At 38.7% G+C, this 18,658-nt stretch overlaps 1 protein-coding gene across 1 annotated transcript in view; it reads right to left on the reverse strand.

Moving 5' to 3' along the window:
* NRP1 (neuropilin 1) overlaps positions 1–18,658 on the reverse strand; it is a 114,715-nt gene that overhangs the window by 25,370 nt on the left and 70,687 nt on the right. The window contains 3 exon segments of the mRNA XM_056334706.1: positions 4,088–4,419; positions 6,046–6,190; positions 9,024–9,179. Of these exon segments, the coding sequence (XP_056190681.1) occupies positions 4,088–4,419; positions 6,046–6,190; positions 9,024–9,179 (633 nt within the window).

Consider the following 18,658-nt stretch of genomic DNA (forward strand, 5'->3'; position numbering starts at 1 on the left):
CAATAATAATCCAACTATTCAAGAGAAAATTTCAATCTGATTTCCCCCAGTGACAGAGTTTCACAAGTTGTAGTTATTTCAAAAGGCATAAATTAAACTCCAGGAACAGTAGCTGCAAGAGTTCTTCCAGCGAGCCTGCTATTGAGTAAGAATAAAAAGAAAGAAAGAAAGAAAGTAGAAAGCTGCTTCCTGACAGAACTGCAGTATAATCCAACAGGCAAGGCAGGTCAGCAAATGTACATTTCAGACAAAAATCTCTTCTCTGAGGTGCACTCTGGGTTCTTCAGCCATAATGCAGCTCTCAATGGCATTTGTTTGATACCTTCAGCTTCTCTTGTCAGTGATCTGTTGCATATAGAACAAGTTATAATTTGTACTTATAGCACACCCCAGGTGCCTCCATGGAGATGATTGGTCCTTTGAATGAATTAACTGCACAAAGAAACAGCCTTTGCCTTGAAGAGTTTATAAACCAAGGCAAAAGGAGTGATTTTTACCCTATTTTATGGTAAAAAATTATTTTGGAATATCATGTATAGAACTCTCTTAAATACAAAATATGAAAATGTATATAACAGTGAAGTAAAGGTGAAGTATTTTCAACTTTTCTATGAATTAGTTAAATGGCAAAACATTAAAAAATATCTTCTTTGAACTAGAGCTCAAATTTCGGATTAGAATCACCATAATAAGGTACTTCCAACTCATAGCTGCAAAGCTTGAAGCCTTCTTCATTTTGAGTGAGAACAAAACCCAGCCTGCAATGGACTCCTATTTGTCTGGGCTGGAGAAAACAGAGGACATGGGAAAAGCTGGCTGTATTTCCCAAGGCACAAAACCAGCACAGGTAAATCTGATTGCTGCCTGTATTTTCTGCACAGTCCTGAAAACCTTGCTTGTTTTTACTGTACACCTCATGTACAGTATCATGAACCAATGGTCCACAACCACTTCTGGCCATTGGTTAGAGTGCTAGTCACTAAAGCTAATGATAATAGGAGGCTATGACCAACTAAATTTAAAAAAATAATTTCAGCATTAATGCTTCTGCTCCTTCTTCCTAGGGGAGATTGTACCTCCAAGGTGGCTTCAAGGGGCACTGGCTGACCTGGTGTTCTGCCAGTGCTTGGAAGACAGTTGTCAAGAATTCACATGTAGATGGCCTGTCAGATCTAATCAGCATGGAATGACATATTATTTTATTTGAATAGCAATATAGTGCAAATGATCAGAAAAGGTATCTACCATATGAGAGAGAATCAATGCCATTTTATCTGTAAAAATTAGACAGACATGTATCTGAGAAATCCTTGCTGCCTTTTTAATAGTAGTCTTAATAGCAACATATAATAATGCAAACTGTTTTATAAAAGACATCAGTACTAGAGTACTGACACATAGACATTAGAATTCAATAGGCATCTAGAATTATATTGAATCATTGTCCTTTGTAGTGCAGAGCTGCCTGTGATTCAATTCTGACTGTTCATTTAAAACATGTACTGATACTCTTTGTGGGGGAGGAGAGAGGAGTACACAGTAAAACTTCAGTTTGTGAGTGTCTTTTACACAGGCTCTGTCACAAACTGCTTTACTTCATTACAATTAAAAGTTATGTAATAATACCTAAACAAAAGAGAAGCTGAACTGGTGAGAGGAAAAAAAAATCTTCCTAATATGTTTTAAAATCTAAATAAACTTTGCTGAAAAGATTTAAAAAGGTTGTTCCAAATGGCAGGATATTCAGAAATTTCTTGTACCAGAAATGATGAGAGGAGATGTATAAAAACCAAAAAGAAAGTGGAAGGAGAAAAGAAGTATGAAAGGAAAGATGACTTTATGGAATAATCTTGAGTAAGACTATGGACAAGAAATACAGATTGGATCTTAAAATGAAAATGGGGTTCTGCGTGGTTGTTTGAGGATTTGTGGTGTTCACTCCTTTAAGTGCTTGAGCTGGGCTAAAGGGGGAAACATTCTGCAAATTCAAAAATATCAGAAATTGGGTCAGTCAAAGAGGAAGGAGTTATGGTAGTCTTAGTGAAAGGAGCTGCAGGCATGGATGACAAGATCATGTTGAGAAACAAGGTGATGTTTCATCCTTTGGACATATTCTGTTGTTTTGTTTAGCTTGTCACTGTTCTTTCTTTTCCTAAAATGCAGTTGTTTGTTTATTGAAAGTCAAGACTTTAACCAAGTGAAACAATGTGTTTCATTTCATGTAACAGGGCTGTTTCTAATCCACATTCCTGCTGTGACTCATTATAGCATTCTGTCCCATCCAGCTCCACTTACATTTAAAAATACTACATTCTAGTGTTAACTTTTTAAATCCCTCGGACTTCCAAATCATTGGATTTATCTGATTCTCTTTAAAGAAAACTTATGCTTTGGAAGAAAGTTTATTAAATGTCTTGAATTTTTGGGAAGGATTGTAATTATGCCACGAGAGATTTGAATTCCAGCCCCCTCCATTCCTTTAATCTTGAAAGTTAATTTCTGGTAGTGATGAAAGCTGAGGATGGGCTCAGTGTGTTAGCACACTAGTTTTCTTGTCAAACTGCTAACTTCTGACAATGATGGCAAGTGCTTGTATTAGAAAACAGAAAGCCATGCAGCAGACGGCGCACTGCTTTGAAAGCATATGGCATTATTTTTTTCCATCGTTGAGCCACAGTGTAGAAGTACATGTCAAAACAACATCTATTTTAGAAAGAAAATGGTTAGATCCCATTGTTGATTTACACTCTCTTCACACTTTATGATGAAGTCAAAACTCATGGTAACAAGAGAAAGGAGCTGACTGCAAAGGCTGAATTAATTTAGTTTTAATCCCCAAAACAAATGATGAAAAGTGAGAAAATGCAGACATATTCAGTGAGATTAAAACAGGAGAGAATGAAGTCCAATATTTACCAAATGTGCCTGGAAAAGCTACATTCGTGGGCCCACTCAGCTTTCCCTTTAAGGAAACACAGGTTTGTCCAATGGATGAGTCTACATAGCAAAACAGCTTTTACATCTAATTTTCAAACTAAGGCAGCTGAGATACAGAGCAACTCTCAGGATTCCCATCTGCCAAGCACCACACTGATTTGCCTTTTGAGGGCACATTTTGGCATATGATTCCCTGGTCATCCCAGTACTGCGGCACCAGTTCATGAACAGGACTGTGTGTCCACTGGTTTCCTCAAGGAACAGGGTAGGACTAAAAAAGGGTTGTGCCTTTTGAGGCAAAAACACACCTTGTGAGCAATCATAGCAAAATGGAATGGGAGACTTAATGAATGGGATCTGGGGTAAATAAGCTAAACAGTGCAATCTACGTTGTGAAAAGCATGCATTCAAAGACAAACCAAAATAGGTTTTCCCAGAAACTTTTCTGGGTCACACTCATTTTCTTTTCCTTGGCATCTAACCCAGCAGTTCATTTGGCCCTTCTCTGTAAATGTCTTGCAGTTGCTGGCTGAACCTATGAACCAGCTGCCCTTTATGCCCAAGTAACCTCCAAGATGCTTCACTTATGACAGTGCAATAGTACTTTTCATTTGGGATGGGATAACAAGTTAAAAACTTCATCACTTTCTTTCAGAGGGATTTGGATCACACCATTCCAGAGAGCCTGTGAAGCTCTCAAACCAGTTTATAGCAGTTCAGAAATCCAGCAGGTACCCCACTGAGTTAAATTCAGTGTCTCAAATGAGTTTGCTCACTGTCAGTGGAAAATCTACAGAGGAAACACTATTTATTTGGCAGTGTTGCATATTACCATTGCATGGGATTTTGCAGTCACCTAGGGCTCACAGAGGCACACCACACTTGTCAGAAATCAAGTCCCAACTAGCTGCTGAATAAACAAAACCTTTGCCGTACTGAGGCGAATGTCTTAAGGACAGCTCCTACCCTGAGGCATGGGACAGTTCCCGCAGCATCCCTTCAGGGTTGCTGTCTTATGAATCCTCCTGCTTGGCTTCATCCCAATCATGTGCCTTTTCTAAGATCAGACATAGATGTGTAGAAATTAAATGCAAGCTTTTTTTTTTTTTTTAAAGGCAAATTTTTTATGGTGCAGAGCTTTCCTCCTTACCTTTATCTTTTTCTTGCTGGAATCCATGATCATTTTCCAATCTGATCCATTGTTGCTGTAGCCAATTTTGAATTTTTTCATGAATACTTTGTTTTCTCGGTGCTTGCCTCCTTGGACAATTATGCCACTCACTTTTTTTTCTTCACCAAGGTCTATTTGAAGCCATTCATTTGTGTATGGATGAGTAGTTGGTGGCAGTGCCCAACCTGAACGGCTTGTTATGAGGCGAGCATTTTCTGGGATCCAGTTTCGATCAACTTGAGTAGATGCAGTAATCTGAGAGTCAGGAATAAGCCCAGACACCATACCCAGCATCCCAGAGCAAGGATAATCTACAGAGAAAAAACCAAATAAATAGTTAATCTGAATAAGCACCGAAACAGAAACAGGACACATCAGTCATTTCAACTATCATAAGCAATTACTTCTTTCTTTCTTATATCCCAAATAATATCTTTGGATTTGTATATAATTTTCATTTGTTCAGACTTGCACATCCTAGTTTTGGCAGGAAGTACCAAAATACCACAAGTATTTCTGGCTTGATGGGAACCAAAAGGATCAGAAAATCCTATTCTATTCTCGTTTTCTATTTTTCATGCTAAGGCAAAGAATGCAGGGTCACATCTCAATTTATGAATATTCCCCTAGAGAAAACTTCCAAAACCAGCCAAAACCTGGTGGCAGATTACTTAATTTTGGTGACATTGTAAATGGAAAACTTTTATACATTCTGTGAAATATGATTTATTGCTGTACTTGAGATTTTCCTGTTGTATTTCTTTGGTCTCTCAGGCTTTTCCAAATGACACAGAAGCTAAATAGTTGCTTCTTTTATGAACTCAGATAAATATTAATTAGAAGATGCTGATAACAAGGAATGAAAATTTCCAAATATAGAATGTAATAGCAGTTCTGCTGACATTACCTTCATCTAATCTGAAAAGATCTCATAGAAGGCCTGGAATTCTATTACATAGTAATCAGTAATCTTGTTTTCCTGTTGTATGGAAACAAGTCCTAAGAAATACTTTCAACACTAAGGAAATACCTTAAGAGGAAAAAAAGATATCCCTAGAACTATTAAAAATGAGTGCCAATGAACTGTGTTAAGTGCTATAAAATGACACAAGATATTTTTTTGAAAAATCAGCTTTATAAAAAATATTAAATAATTCATATTTTCTTTAATCTATGAAGTTGTATTTTTACTTTACATATAAAAAGCCTCCATTTTGTAGGAATTGTAGAAATCCTAAAACTAGAAGTAAAAAGACTTCTAAAAAAATTCCTGCTTGTGCCTGTTGGTTGTTTTTTTGGTTTCCAAGACAGTATTTTGATGATAATGAATGCCTTTTCCTGTTACTTCAGAAAGCACTTTGGACAGTTATTTTAGTAGTTAACTGTGTAATATAAAGGAGTTACAATCCAATACTGATCACTAGCGGGAACCTGACTATGTATGTTTAGTTGCTTGAATAGGCTTCAAATCTATGTGTTTTGCAATGCTTTTAAACCTAGTTATGTATATTTGTTCCTTGGGAAGCCTGCTGAGAACTACCTACAAATAGCAGGCATGAGAGAGAGGGACTGGAGGGTTAGGAAGGAAAAACGGGATGGAAATTTGCAAAATATCTGTGTGTCTCAGGTATTTTACATGGAGCTGTAAAGTAATTGCAAGAAAAGTCATTAAATCTTATTTTTTCCCCGCTTCTTAAAGCCAAACACCTAAAAGATAATGGCAGAACAACAGTCAGATAACACTGAATGTTTGGGTTGTCGTGTTTTGTTTTCTTTATGTTGGTGTGTTTTTGCTGTTTTTTTTTTGCCTTTTTTTTTAAAATTTCTACATACAGACCACAGTGGAAATAGTGAAGATGCAGTTCACTCACAAAAATAAAACTCACAGCACAGACACAATAAATTCCCTTGGTTTTAAAATCCTTCCCAAGACTTACCTGTTATCTTGCAGCCATAAACTTCAAATCTTAATGATACTCCATTTTCCCAAGACACAGGTCTAATTCGCACAAACCGTGTTAAAACTGGTTTGGCAAAAGGTCTGTAAACAACCTCGGTGGGATTGCTATTCCCTTGAAACACCTTTGTGTGGAAAGAAAAAGGATATATTTGTTAGGCTTTCTCTTAAATGGTGTTCATAATTCTGTATTTTACAGATAGTTACGATCTAACCAGCATTATTTTGGGGGTGGGGGGGATGAGACAAAAGACTTGCATGGGGAACGATTACATTAAACTCCTAACTCAATTTTTGCAGACAGATAAGCTTTCCTTGGAGAGGAAAAAAGAGTATTTTTAGGAAGCTAAAAAATACTTGCCACCTGCAGAGTGCCACAACACACCATAAGAGCAGGCCAGGAGAAGTCAGGACTACCTTGATATCAGGAGCTTACCTGAGTGCAACAAGGGTCCACTCCCTGCCTCTTTTGAAGTCCTCCTAATGCCCAGATCTATATGCAGGAATGACATACACTGATCTTTGTCAGGCATGGACTGCCATTGTCCTGGGAGAATCCCTCAATGCCCCACTAGGGCAATTTTATTCCTTGTACACTCGTAGATGATGCAAAAAGCTACAGAACCTCAGGCCAAAATTAAAGGTTTGTATAAATAAAAATTATATATGGAGTAAGAATAAAAACATTTATTTTGCTGTCCTTGGGCTTAAGAGTTTTGCAGAGTGTATAGTGCAAACCTTGCTTTGTTATCTTGAAGTTTTAAAATCCTTTTAAACAAGTACTCAGACTTTCTTTGTCCTTGCATACTGAGGTGGAAGTCTATTTAAAATCTATGTAGCAGGCTCTAAGATTTTCTCTGCGTCCCCTGAGGCTAACAGTCAAATTAGATGAACAATGAGACTTCCACAAGAAGGGACAGGTTTGTGATGTGCTTTCATGTTGAGGATCCTGCAGACGCGCTCCTTCCTAGCAGAGCCGAAACCTTGCAATGTTCTAGTCCAAAGAAGGTGATTCAGCTTCCTGCTTCTTCCTCACATAGAGAGGACCAGTTTCCTGTTGTTTTCCATGGATGCAAACCCCTCTCCTTTTATGGGAGATTCTCCCATTTCTTCCACACACTGTCTACTTTCCTGTTTGCGACTTGCAATAACTGCACTGATTTGGAGCAGAGGCCAGCAGCGCACAGCTGTCAACTGATCAGGCTCAGTTCTATCTCAAGTAATTTGGTATAGGGGTTTCATATCTAGCAAGATATTTTAAATGGAGCTACAGTTCTCTTCAGCAATGTTTTTTTATTCTGGGAGGGCCTGCTGCAGTTTTCTCAAGGTCTGCACCTGACAGGGAAAATATTCTTTTCTTAAAAGTACACAGCTTCTTATATGTGGTTAGCGCAGCACTTGTGTGATGCTGCCTTGAAGAGATGTGTGGCAGCCTGCTTTTGTTGTTCCTTCAGTAGCCCAGGCTCCTTAACTTTTCATTTGCATGAAGATACCAGAGGGAGACTGGTGCATAGTTTTTTCTTGTCCTGATCAACAGCAAAATATTGCCATTTTAGACACCTGATTTTTTTATAAACTCTTTGAACTGATAACACAGGTTTCGGAAGTCTTCTCACTAGTTAAGGACAGCACGTACAGGAGAAACTTACATAAAGTATGCTCTCGGAGAGTTTACAAATTGAAGCTGGTAATGAAAATCAGGCATAGTCTGATTTTGAAAGAGGTATTTGTTCTGGTATGGGAACCAGAGTCAGGAAACCCTGTGTCTCATAACAGCCACTGCATTGTCTCCTCTTGTGACTTTATGCAAGTCAGTTATTGTACCTTTATACATCATTATACAGTGTCCACATTGTGGCATTTGACCTTCTAAAGTCCCTTCTCTGTAAAACCAGCATAATACCTGTCAAAAAGAAGCTTTCAGAATTCATTTTTTATTGTTTTACAAAGTGCCTCAAAGAAGAAAGATGTAGGCCTGCAACACAGCTACCATTTTGATTAGATAAATGTAGTGGACTTGGCACAGCACTCCCAGATGAATCAGGGACAAACCAGTAACCAAACATTTAAAGCTAGATATGGTTACACTGATAGAGTTTAATATTGCATTGCTCTTTTCGGTCTTCACAGAAGGGGAACAAAAAAGGTATTTTGAAGGGAGGTACCACAAAACCATTCCAGTTGCATCAGCTTTTGGCAGCCTCTGGGGATGCTGCTCCCAGGCACATCCTAAGCAAGGTGAGAAGGGAGGCACAGCCTCACTGGGACTACTCGTGTGAGAGCTGGAGCAGAACTGACTCCTCAGTAACGAGCTTTATGCTCATGGTAGTGGATAATGAAGATTTTTCTTATGAGTGTCTGAAGCTGTTTCATTGAGAGGTCACGGAGAGCAAATCTGCTGATAAATGGAAAGGTGATAAAAATCTATAAGGATGGAAAGATGTGCCTAATTATCTGTCTGCATGACCCCCATCACTGAGATGCTTGGAAGTCTAACAAACTACTAATCACTTGCTAGCACTCCTGCAAGACAGCAGGGTATGCATGGGGAGCTGAGGTGCTGACACACTGTTATCCAGAGTTTCAGTGCAGATAAGGGACCTACATATTTTTTAAAGATTCCCATGTTTTTCTCAAGCTCACATAGAAAATACCTGGCAAACTGAAAAACAGCAGCATACTCCATGGAAAAGACACAAATCAGTCAAATTACGGTGGGTACAACAGACAGGGCAGCACCTTGCAGTATTTTCAGATGGTCTAGGCTTTGAATAAACAATTTCTGTGGCCCATTACTACTAAGACAATAGCTATTTTTCAGATTTGGGATATTGTTAACCCTAATCAACCTGATTAAACCTGTGATACCTTAGTCCTCTTTTCTTAACAACTGGTAGTAACTAAATAGTTCAACAGCCTATTTCTTGGCCAAAGAGAGGTAAAAGAGAAAAGACTTACAACAGGCTTGTTTCCCTCCTTCAGTGTAATCCAGTCCTCTCCGTTGGAGCTGACATCTACACGATAAGTTTTCAGATAATATTCTTTCTTTGTTTCTTTTGAGATGGCTCCTTGGGTTCCAATTCCAGAAACAAAGCGGAGAAGGCCTAAATCTACCTGTTGTAATGAATGAATTGGGACATGAGGACAATCAGTTCAGAGCATGACAACACTGCAGAAATCACACCCTCTCCATCCTCAAGATATTTTACAAAGATAATAAGAATTTTAAATAAAGGAAATTGTAACATATTGTTGATAATAACATAGCCATAATCTCTTCTTTTGTAAACAGTGTCATCACAGGAGATATTTGCCTAATTAGCCAGGAGGGCTATTCAGATGCCAGATAATTATCTTTCCTCTGTGGAAGAGGAACCAAAGACCCTGTCAGTGGGAGTGGGAACCACCAGACTGCAGAGAAGTTACTAGAGAAGTTCCTCAAGGACCACTCTGATGAACAATCTTACTTAATACTTTCATTAACTACCTTGCATAGATGCTAATGAAATTCGCTAAGGACACAAAGCTGCAAGGCATTGTCAATACAAAAGAGAGTCATGCAGCGAGAACTGAATGGCCCTGAGGACTGCAGTATTAGGAATGGGATGAAATTTAATAGTACAATATCAAAGTTGCACATTTAGGAAATGATAACAAGAATTCGGCTAAAACCCAGGAGCTCATCACTTGTGAACAGAAGAGGAGAAAAGAATCCTGTGGTGCATTAGTTAGTCACGAGACAATTATGAGTCACCATGTGATTTTGTTGGGAAAAAGGCAAATGAGTTCCTTGTACCATATGATGTATTGAAGAAAAGAGAAAGAAGCATTAGCAGAAGTGCAATAATTCTGTTCCAACTGTCTAATGTAGTAAACTTTAATCATTAGAAAATACTGACATTTTGAACTTGCTGGAGAAATGAATGCTAGGGTATGCACATGAATGTGTTAGAGGCCTTCCCTCTTTTTCACTCATTCTCTCTTTCTCTTTCTCTCATGAAGCTACTTTGCAACCAAATGGACAAGTGATTTAAGTTAAACACACACACACACACACACACCCAGGTTATTTATTTGTCATCCAGATCTGTATCCTAAACCAGTTCATCATGTGGCAGCACAGAAGATGCACAGGCATAGCTGGGAGGATGATGTGGGGTGCAGGAGTGCAGTTACTCAAGTCAACTCTGCTGGCAAAAGAAACCTTTGTCCCAGTGGACAAGTCCAACTGCCAAACAGCTGAAACTAGGCACAAAACTTTCTCACAGACAGGTTGGTGACCACAGCTTTGAAATGCCTGCCATTTCCTTACAGCCTTCTTTAACCATAACAACAGGCCAATTAAAATCAAACTCATCACCCTTTTTCTCTGCAGCTAGAACCTTCTCTTTGTTTCCTAAAGTAAATAATTTAAGTTCAATATAAAATTACACTATTCACAAAATATTAATCAGACTAATTTATACCTCTAAACTTCAGTTGTCCAGACTTCAGTAGGATAATAATAGGTTGAATTAACGCTTCTCAAGTGAATGTCCCATGACCATCTCAGGCTTTTTCATTATTTCCAAAGTATGCAGGATGCAGAATATATGTCCCCTGTGTCCCACAGGCATCCTTCTTCCTGGATGTATGTCATATATCCAAAGGCACTGGAGCAGTTAAATCAACATGCTCTGCATTCTCTCAAAAGGCTGAAGGAAGTGCTATTGAGGATAGACTGGCTGCTCTCTCAGTGCCCGTGTCATATGCAAGGCATTTTTTTAGTCTTTCAACACAAGAATAGTGGCCTTGTGTGTGACAGATAGAACCAGCTTTCAGGGTGAAGCCCCTTCCCCTGCCCCAGTTTTTAAGGCTGGTAAAGTCTATATGTCACATTTTAGCCCTTGTCTTTAGGGGTGAAATAGTGCAACATTTTGTTTTGTCGTGATAAAAAATTCAGTCTTAAAAAACCCCCATATCCCAGCACCACCTTACAAAAACAATCAAGTGATTTAAAGTAACTGGAGAGTCTCAGATGTTAGATTGTTGCAATCTGAAAGTTAATGGGGGAATCTGGGCATCATTGCGCTGAGCAATCTCAGCTTAACTTCAAATGCTCTCCAAACTGTACTCTGCTGATTGTAAAGTGTGCTGCACTGAGTTGTGTCCAATACCACATTCACTTCCAGGCTGAAGTGCACTTGAAAATCTGGAAGTCTGAGGGAGTGCAGAGCTAAGTTATTTAAATGATCTGCTTCTCTTACAATTTGAAACAGCTCTTCAGTTTTGAAATGATTAGGGTCCCAAGCCTGTACCGTTCCAACTGATTTGAAATTATTCTAGTAGGGGCTTTTTAATATACAGTAAGTACTTCATTGTGAATAAAGTCAAGCAATGGCCTATTACAAGAGTTCTAGGTATTTGAAGCCAAGTTAAAATTTAATATCAGGGGTTTAGGGGAAGGTTTGAGTAGTTGATGCCTGAGCTAACAGTTACAACTACCAGTCACTGACCGTTCAGGTGACTCAGGCTTGCCCCATCAAAGAACACTGGGCCTCCAAATTTTTCTTAGTCCCAAATGCTGGTATTTAATACACTCCCTTAACTCTTGGGGAATGGAATATGCATCTATTCCACTGCCCAGAACTAAGTCTTAAACACACAAAGGATATAGACACCTACCTTCATGCCTAAACCCCGGCAGTATTCAAGAGGCAGGCAGAAATTCTCCTGCCAGAAGTTAACAGCTCACTGGGAGAGGCAGAGGCTCTGAGAAGAGCTCTAATTTATTGCCTATAGGTAGGGAAGAGGCAACCTCATTAGCGCTCCCGGCTCTAGTAACTGTCTAATGCAGTACGGGAGGAGGGAGGCATCTCTTGTTAGGGAGAGCATCTCTTCACTTTGATGTGCTATCTCTGGATTGGCAAATCTTTATGTGCTTCTTGAAAACTGGAACTATGTCAACAGCAGTCCTCTCCTGGGGCACCCAGAGGCTGAGGGCTCAAGTGTTCAGCTGTGTGCCACAGCTTTAAACACCTTGCAAAGGCGAACTGTAAGCCCAGACCTGCTGCATGCCAAGGGCTGTTTGCTCACAAGCTGATAGAGGAAAAAGGAATAACCTTTCCCTGTCAGTGTTTAGTGAGAAAGCAGCAGAGAAATCAAGAAATGTGGGGCTAAGCAGCAAAGGAGCAGAGGGGTTGGAAGTTTTAGTACTAACTGTGTCAGCGCAGAGGTCCAGGAGAAAGGTAGAGCTTTCGGCATTTTCCTCCCTTTGACAGTTCTCTGCAGTGGCCTCTGGAGAGGAACCACTCCTCTCCAGGTGCATACAAACAGAATTGCAACACCGAGCACCCTGCTGCAGTACCTAAATATGTTTGTAAATTAAGCTCTACATGTACCAATCTTCTTCTCTACATAAGGTGATAAAAGTAAATTATGTAGAAGACTACCTTGGAAACTGCATGACACATTTTAGCGGGCTGCTAAGCTCACCTGCATTAATCACTTTGTGATGTATTTTGTTTTCTTTCCAAAGTCTTTTAAAACTTTGCTTTCTGTAAAATGCATAAGTGTGCATAAAATACGCATTCTAAATGCCACAGGGACTGCTCAGCATTGAAGTTAAACCATATCAACTGCTATTAACAAATGGAACCTGAAGGTACCAAAATGTAGCTGTGGTAAGACAGAACTCTTCTGTACCATGTTATCCAGAGGAATCACTGCAGAGGGCTGTAGTTGTAGTACAGCTGTGTCCCCAAACAGATAGGAATTCTTATGAATTTTGGAGGCTTATGCTTATAGAGTCCAACCGCCTGTGTAAGTTCCAGTCAACTAGTATGTCCTCCCCACAGAGGTCTCCAAGTGTTAACATGACCAGAGGTAACCCATTTTCCTCAGATCCAGTCTCCTCCAGCTGAGATAGTAATACAAATCTTTAATGACTAGCCTTTTGTTTCGGCCTTTTTGTCCTTTTTGTTTCAAGAACTTATGTTTCACGTTAAAATGAACTGTGGAGAGAGGTGGTGATGAAATACAGTACTTTTGAAGATGAACATCAAATGCATTTCCTTGCAATGATTTGACATTTAACTTTCTGCACATATGATAAACAAACATCTGGTATTTGTTTTAGAGGATGCAAGCGATTTTATAAGTTATTGCATGCTGTATGGCTGTGATCCGAGATAGGCAGCTGTCTCCAAATCTGAAATCTTGACATTTCATTTCCATTACCAGAGTTTCAGCTTTGACTAACTGCAGCATGTTGCTAGTTCTTTTTTTCAAATTTTGTTCACTTTCATTCAGATTAAAAAGCATATCTATCTTGGAAAATGATGCCTTAGGGCCTTATCCAAAAACACAGCCTTTGATAACTGCCTGTGCTGCAATGTGACTGCCTTTACTCATAACTACAAGACTGGGAGCAGACTTCCCTACAGGAATGGGCCCCTAACTTACCAGAAGTGAGGAACATCTCAAGTGTGTATTTTTTTTCCAGGACAGAATGTTCATGTGAAAAAAGCCCCAGTTGTTCCTACTTCTAAAATTCTTTGCCACAAGAACATGTTGCAAGACACTAGTTGTTTCTACATATGAATTACTTCCTCTCTATTTATTCTGCAATATTTTTAAGCATCCAGGAAAAATATTTTTACTGCTGTCTTACTGTCTCCAAAAAATGTGAGTGGGTGACACATTGTTAAGACACAGATATGAAAGCAGTGGCATACGCATTTTGCTAGAGAGCAGTTAAGGAGAAGGAAAGGGAATAACATTTAGCTCTGTACAATGTATCATGTAGCAAATCTTAGCAAACTGCTGGATAAAGAATAACATAAAACATACATGAACTGAAATTAATACTGGTGCTTCCTGTTGTCATACATAACCATGTCATAGTATGGAAAACCTTATTTTTGCAATGAAAATCTGCCTTGCTAAATAAAATACAGTCATTAAGGGAGATGTAGCAAGGGAGCAGTTTTACCAGCTTTTAACACTCCTACTGTAGGTCTGTTCAACAGCCTGAGAAAATAAAAGACAAAGTGCTGGAGTTTGATTAACAACAGGAAGCTTTTTGTTGTGGGCATCTCTTGTGGCTTGAAAAGCTGTATAATCCATCACTTGACACAACATACCAAAGTAAATATTTTTAGAGAACTGTGTCATTTCCCTAGATAGCATACAGTGTTCTGAGTCATATTAACTGTTGTGACACTTCACTGTTCTTCTGTCAAATATTTAATTAAGTAAGAGTTGATCTTTTTTATTAGATGTTGCTGTTGATTTGACCAATCATGCACTCCCATGATGTATACACAACTGTCACTTAATTCCTTTATTTATTGAGCTTTAAGTAAAGAAGATTATAATGCTAAGTAAAAATGGTACAAGCTCTAGTAGAAATTCTGAAAATAGTCTAATTAATTTGGTTGGAAAATTACTGCCAAAAGTCATTGCCCTTGAAATGAGTAGTCATTACAAGAGCACAACTCCTTGATTAATGGCAGGGTGTAAATATTCATACTGGGTTTAAGTGAAAATAGTTAAGGCTGTAAACCATCTCAGATCTTTGTGCAAAAATCTGAGTGATATTTGTGGCAGCTCCATAAAGAATGTGAGGAGAAAATATTGCTGCTAGTAAGATCTCTCTTGAGTCACTGAAGTCTTTCTCATTGACCTTGACAGCAACATCCTGAAAGCCCCAGAAGAGAAAGCTAATCACACACTCAACTTCTAGTCTGTGCTAACAACTGTCCTCAGTCAGTATGCTTTACTGAACTGATGCTTATGTGACTTGGCAAAAATGGGGAAGCGTGAAAGAGAGGATGAGCAAACATTCATGCCAAGGAAATAGGAATGCTTGGCAGAAAAAAGGAAATTAACTTTCTTTAGCAGTGGAAATATTCCTCACGGTCTTCACCTTCTGCTCAAATCCTTTTCTGCAGCAGAAAAAACATAAATGTAAAGATTCCCCCAACTGAAAACAAAAAATAGACTCAAAGGACACTACCACATTGAGATACTTATGCTGGGATTGTGGTACTGAGTACAGTAATTTTTTGAGAGGCAGATCAGCCAGTTTCTACAAGAGAAAATTTAAGATGAACATGAAAAACTCTGACTGATGAACATAAAAGAACCTCAGTCATCATTATGAGGCTGGCTCAAGAAAGAAAAGATGCAGAAAGTGTAAGAAAAATGAAATCCAGAAACAAGAAGGAAAAAAGAAAAGACAAGAAAAAAATGAAAGAAAAGGCCTCTGTGTCTCTGACAGAGAAAAGATAATGCTTGTGTGGGCTGTGTTGCATCTGGATTCATGGCACATTCTCCCACTCTTATGTTAATTTTTTTTTGCATAAATCAGAAGCAACTAATTAAAAAAGAAATATTTAATTCTGACATGTTCTTTGAACTGGTGTTCCATCTGGTTCTGTTTGAATAGTAAAATCTGCTGTAGTTGTAAAAATTGGCAAGCAGCACTCTGGTAAAGAGAAACAAAAGAGACTCAGTACAGCAGGTTAATACACTAGCATTTCAACTTGAGACATTTCCAGAATTCAGCAAACCAAATCGCTCCAGTATGGAAACTATAAAGATCAAATGTGAAAGAGAAATGCTGCAAGTAGGCCGGGAAAAGCACTGCCACTGCTACACATTAGCTCTGTGTGATATTTTTAGTGTGAGTTTTGAAGGACTTCAGTTTAAAAGCAAGGGCAGTGCAATGCTCCCCTGAAATGGGCTCACTGTATTGTATGAAATGCATCCAGTGCACATGCAGTGATAGGGAACGATCCTTCTGCTATTCATTTGCAAGCTCCACCTTACGCATTCATGTGGTACTCTGATGTAACACGATTGTTATTCAGAAGACTCAGAAAATACCTTCTTCTTAATTTATTTTTTCACTTGAAAACTACTTAAAACCTGAACAGCAAGATACAATAAACTCTGATAACAAAGGGGGGAAAATGTAATCGTATTGGGATTTCTATAGGCTTTGGGATCTAAGTAATCAGCATCTTATGCCATTCAAACCCTCTCTGTAGCAATGAAGAGAAAGGCTGATTAACTCCCAGTGCTTTAGAAAAAGATTGTTTTACATCTTGCAGGAGCATATCTTGCTGTGAAATATTACTTCTTTAAAATGAAAACCTTTGCTTTGGCAGTACATTAACTTGCAAATGGATAACCTAAGACATGTACAATGACTTGGTCAAGAAAAGAGGAATGTGAATGGCCCCTTTCTCCAGCTAAGATACTTAGGAACCCTTGCTGAGCAATAAATGAATCAGGAACGTAATACTTTTAATTAACGTTTTCTGAATACTTATTTGTAATTTACATTTAATTTTAAACCTGAGCTTAATCCTCTGATCTGGAATGAAGACAACTATTTAGTGCAGCTTGAATGTAACCTTCCCCAGTTTGTGTTAGAAACTATAGAAAAGGGAAACTCTATAGCAATACTTGCAGAACCACTCTTTTCTGAGAGAAGGACATCATTGTAGGACTTTTTTCCCCCTAAGTGTACTGAGCAACTAGTGCACCAATGGGAAACAAGTAAGCCAAAGCTTCTCTATCAGGCTGCTTCACATGTGAATAACAGGGCTTTGGGTGGAAAACGCTGAATGTTGTCTATAAAGTTCTTCTCTAGCATTTTTTTGCCAGCTGCTGTACTGTTAAAATCACAGGGCACAGGCAGAAGGGCTTGATTTATAATACATTTTGGTATTTTGAATGGAAGTACAATATTACACATGTAATTACACACAGAAATAACCTCTGCTTCTTCCTGTTTCGTAGCATACCTACGCTAATTGGGTAGGAAGCTGGTAAGTGATGGGATGATATACTGTGCAGAATTAAACTCTCCTGTCTCAGACAGCACGCCTTGATGGTTTAGATAGATCTGACTATGCTATCACTGTGGTCAGAGCGAGTTCTACTGAAATCACTGGAATTTGCTACACTTGGATATTTTTGAAAGTTCAAGCTTTTCTATAAACAGTAGCAACAAAATGAGGAAAAAGTACCAGTGTCTAAGATTTGATACTTTTTAAGCCTGATTTCACTGGCAATTGGAATGAGTCTATAACCTGTGTCACATAGAAATATATGTATTTTCTTGTGATCAGCTTTCTCATCTTGGAAAATCGGCACAGTCTCTTTAAATCAGTCATTCATCCACAGGAGTCTGCATTCATTTATTCTCTGTTAAATGGAACTGTCAGTTTTGTTGCACCAAAATTCGATTTTCTATTTCATACACATTGTGTATGATGATTTTAATTTACTACTGGGTCACCAAGCAAGTCACTGCTTTTTTAAAATATGAGTTTCTGCTGCCTTCTAGAAAAATATCAGGTAGCTGAGGTTAGATGGGGTGGTAAGGGTACTGTAAATGTATGGTGAAAAATGAGAGACAAAGACTGTACGTGCAAAGATAATTTTTGGTTTTTCTTTGGTTCACTTCTGAGGCTGTGATTTGGGAGACCTGCTGCTGAGAGTGGTGCTCTTGTCCCGTGCTGGTGGAGGAAGGGGGACAGCAGATGGGGTGGTGCAGGATAGTTGATTACCCAGAAAACTTCACCACCTGCTCCTAAAGCAAACCAGGGAGATTGACTGCCTCCAGCTCTGCCCTTCTCTCAACAAAGCCTGTTCAAACTCCAGCCATGGGGGTCTCATTTCCAGGCTTTCTTTGGCCAGCTAATGGTGCCTGGTTTGCGTAACCCCACTCTGCCTCTCTAAAAGTTGCTCTATATCCAGCTATGTAAAGAGCAAAGCCATTGATTTTTAAGTGCTGTGGCTTTTTAAAATAAACACAGGATGTATTTTCTTAGTTAAGCTTATCATGGAAGGGGGCAACACTTCTATGGACAGTTAATTTTTATGGCCTGATAAGAAGATTTTAAAATTACTTTGTGCTATGTTGGCCCTTCAGCCCCTAGCTTGAATTTAATAGGATTTGCAATGGAATAGGTTGGTCCTGTCTCTGTTAAAGACCGAAAGCCACCTTAGTCTGTAGTACAATAATCCATAATCTAAATATAACCTGTTAAAGTAAGTCCTGGTTTTATACGTGATAGGGCAAACCAATATTTTCAGCAGCTTCAGAGGATCAACACCAGAAATTAGTTTGGCCTGAAGTGTTCAACACAGGAGGCTGCAATGAAGAGAAAGACCAGACGACACAGGTACAGCTGGTTGGTGGAAGTTATGTGTAAACAGCGCTTCTCTTATGAGAAGCCAGTTATTCCTGAAAACAGGGGAACTGAACCTCAGCTTAATGTTTGGCCAACTGTGTTTTCTCTGCTAGTAGGTTTTGTTTATCAGACAGCTATGGAGTTTATTCTGATGCCTTTTAAAAGAGTTTTTTTTAAATCTTGAATGAAAACATCAGAGATAAAGCAAAAATGGAAATATTTCCTTGTTGAAATATAACTTTTTTTTTTTCCTTTTTTTTTTTCTTTCTTTTCTTTTTCTGTGGGAAGAAGCAAATTGCTTTTTGAAGGGCAAGTATTTACCACTTGGAAGAAATCTCATTTATCCTTCCACTTTACCTATTTTGCTACTGCTGTGAAAATGTCATCTAATGGGCAGAACAG

This window comes from Falco biarmicus, chromosome 4 (genome assembly GCF_023638135.1).
Source record: "Falco biarmicus isolate bFalBia1 chromosome 4, bFalBia1.pri, whole genome shotgun sequence".
Classification (NCBI taxonomy): Eukaryota; Metazoa; Chordata; class Aves; order Falconiformes; family Falconidae; genus Falco; species Falco biarmicus.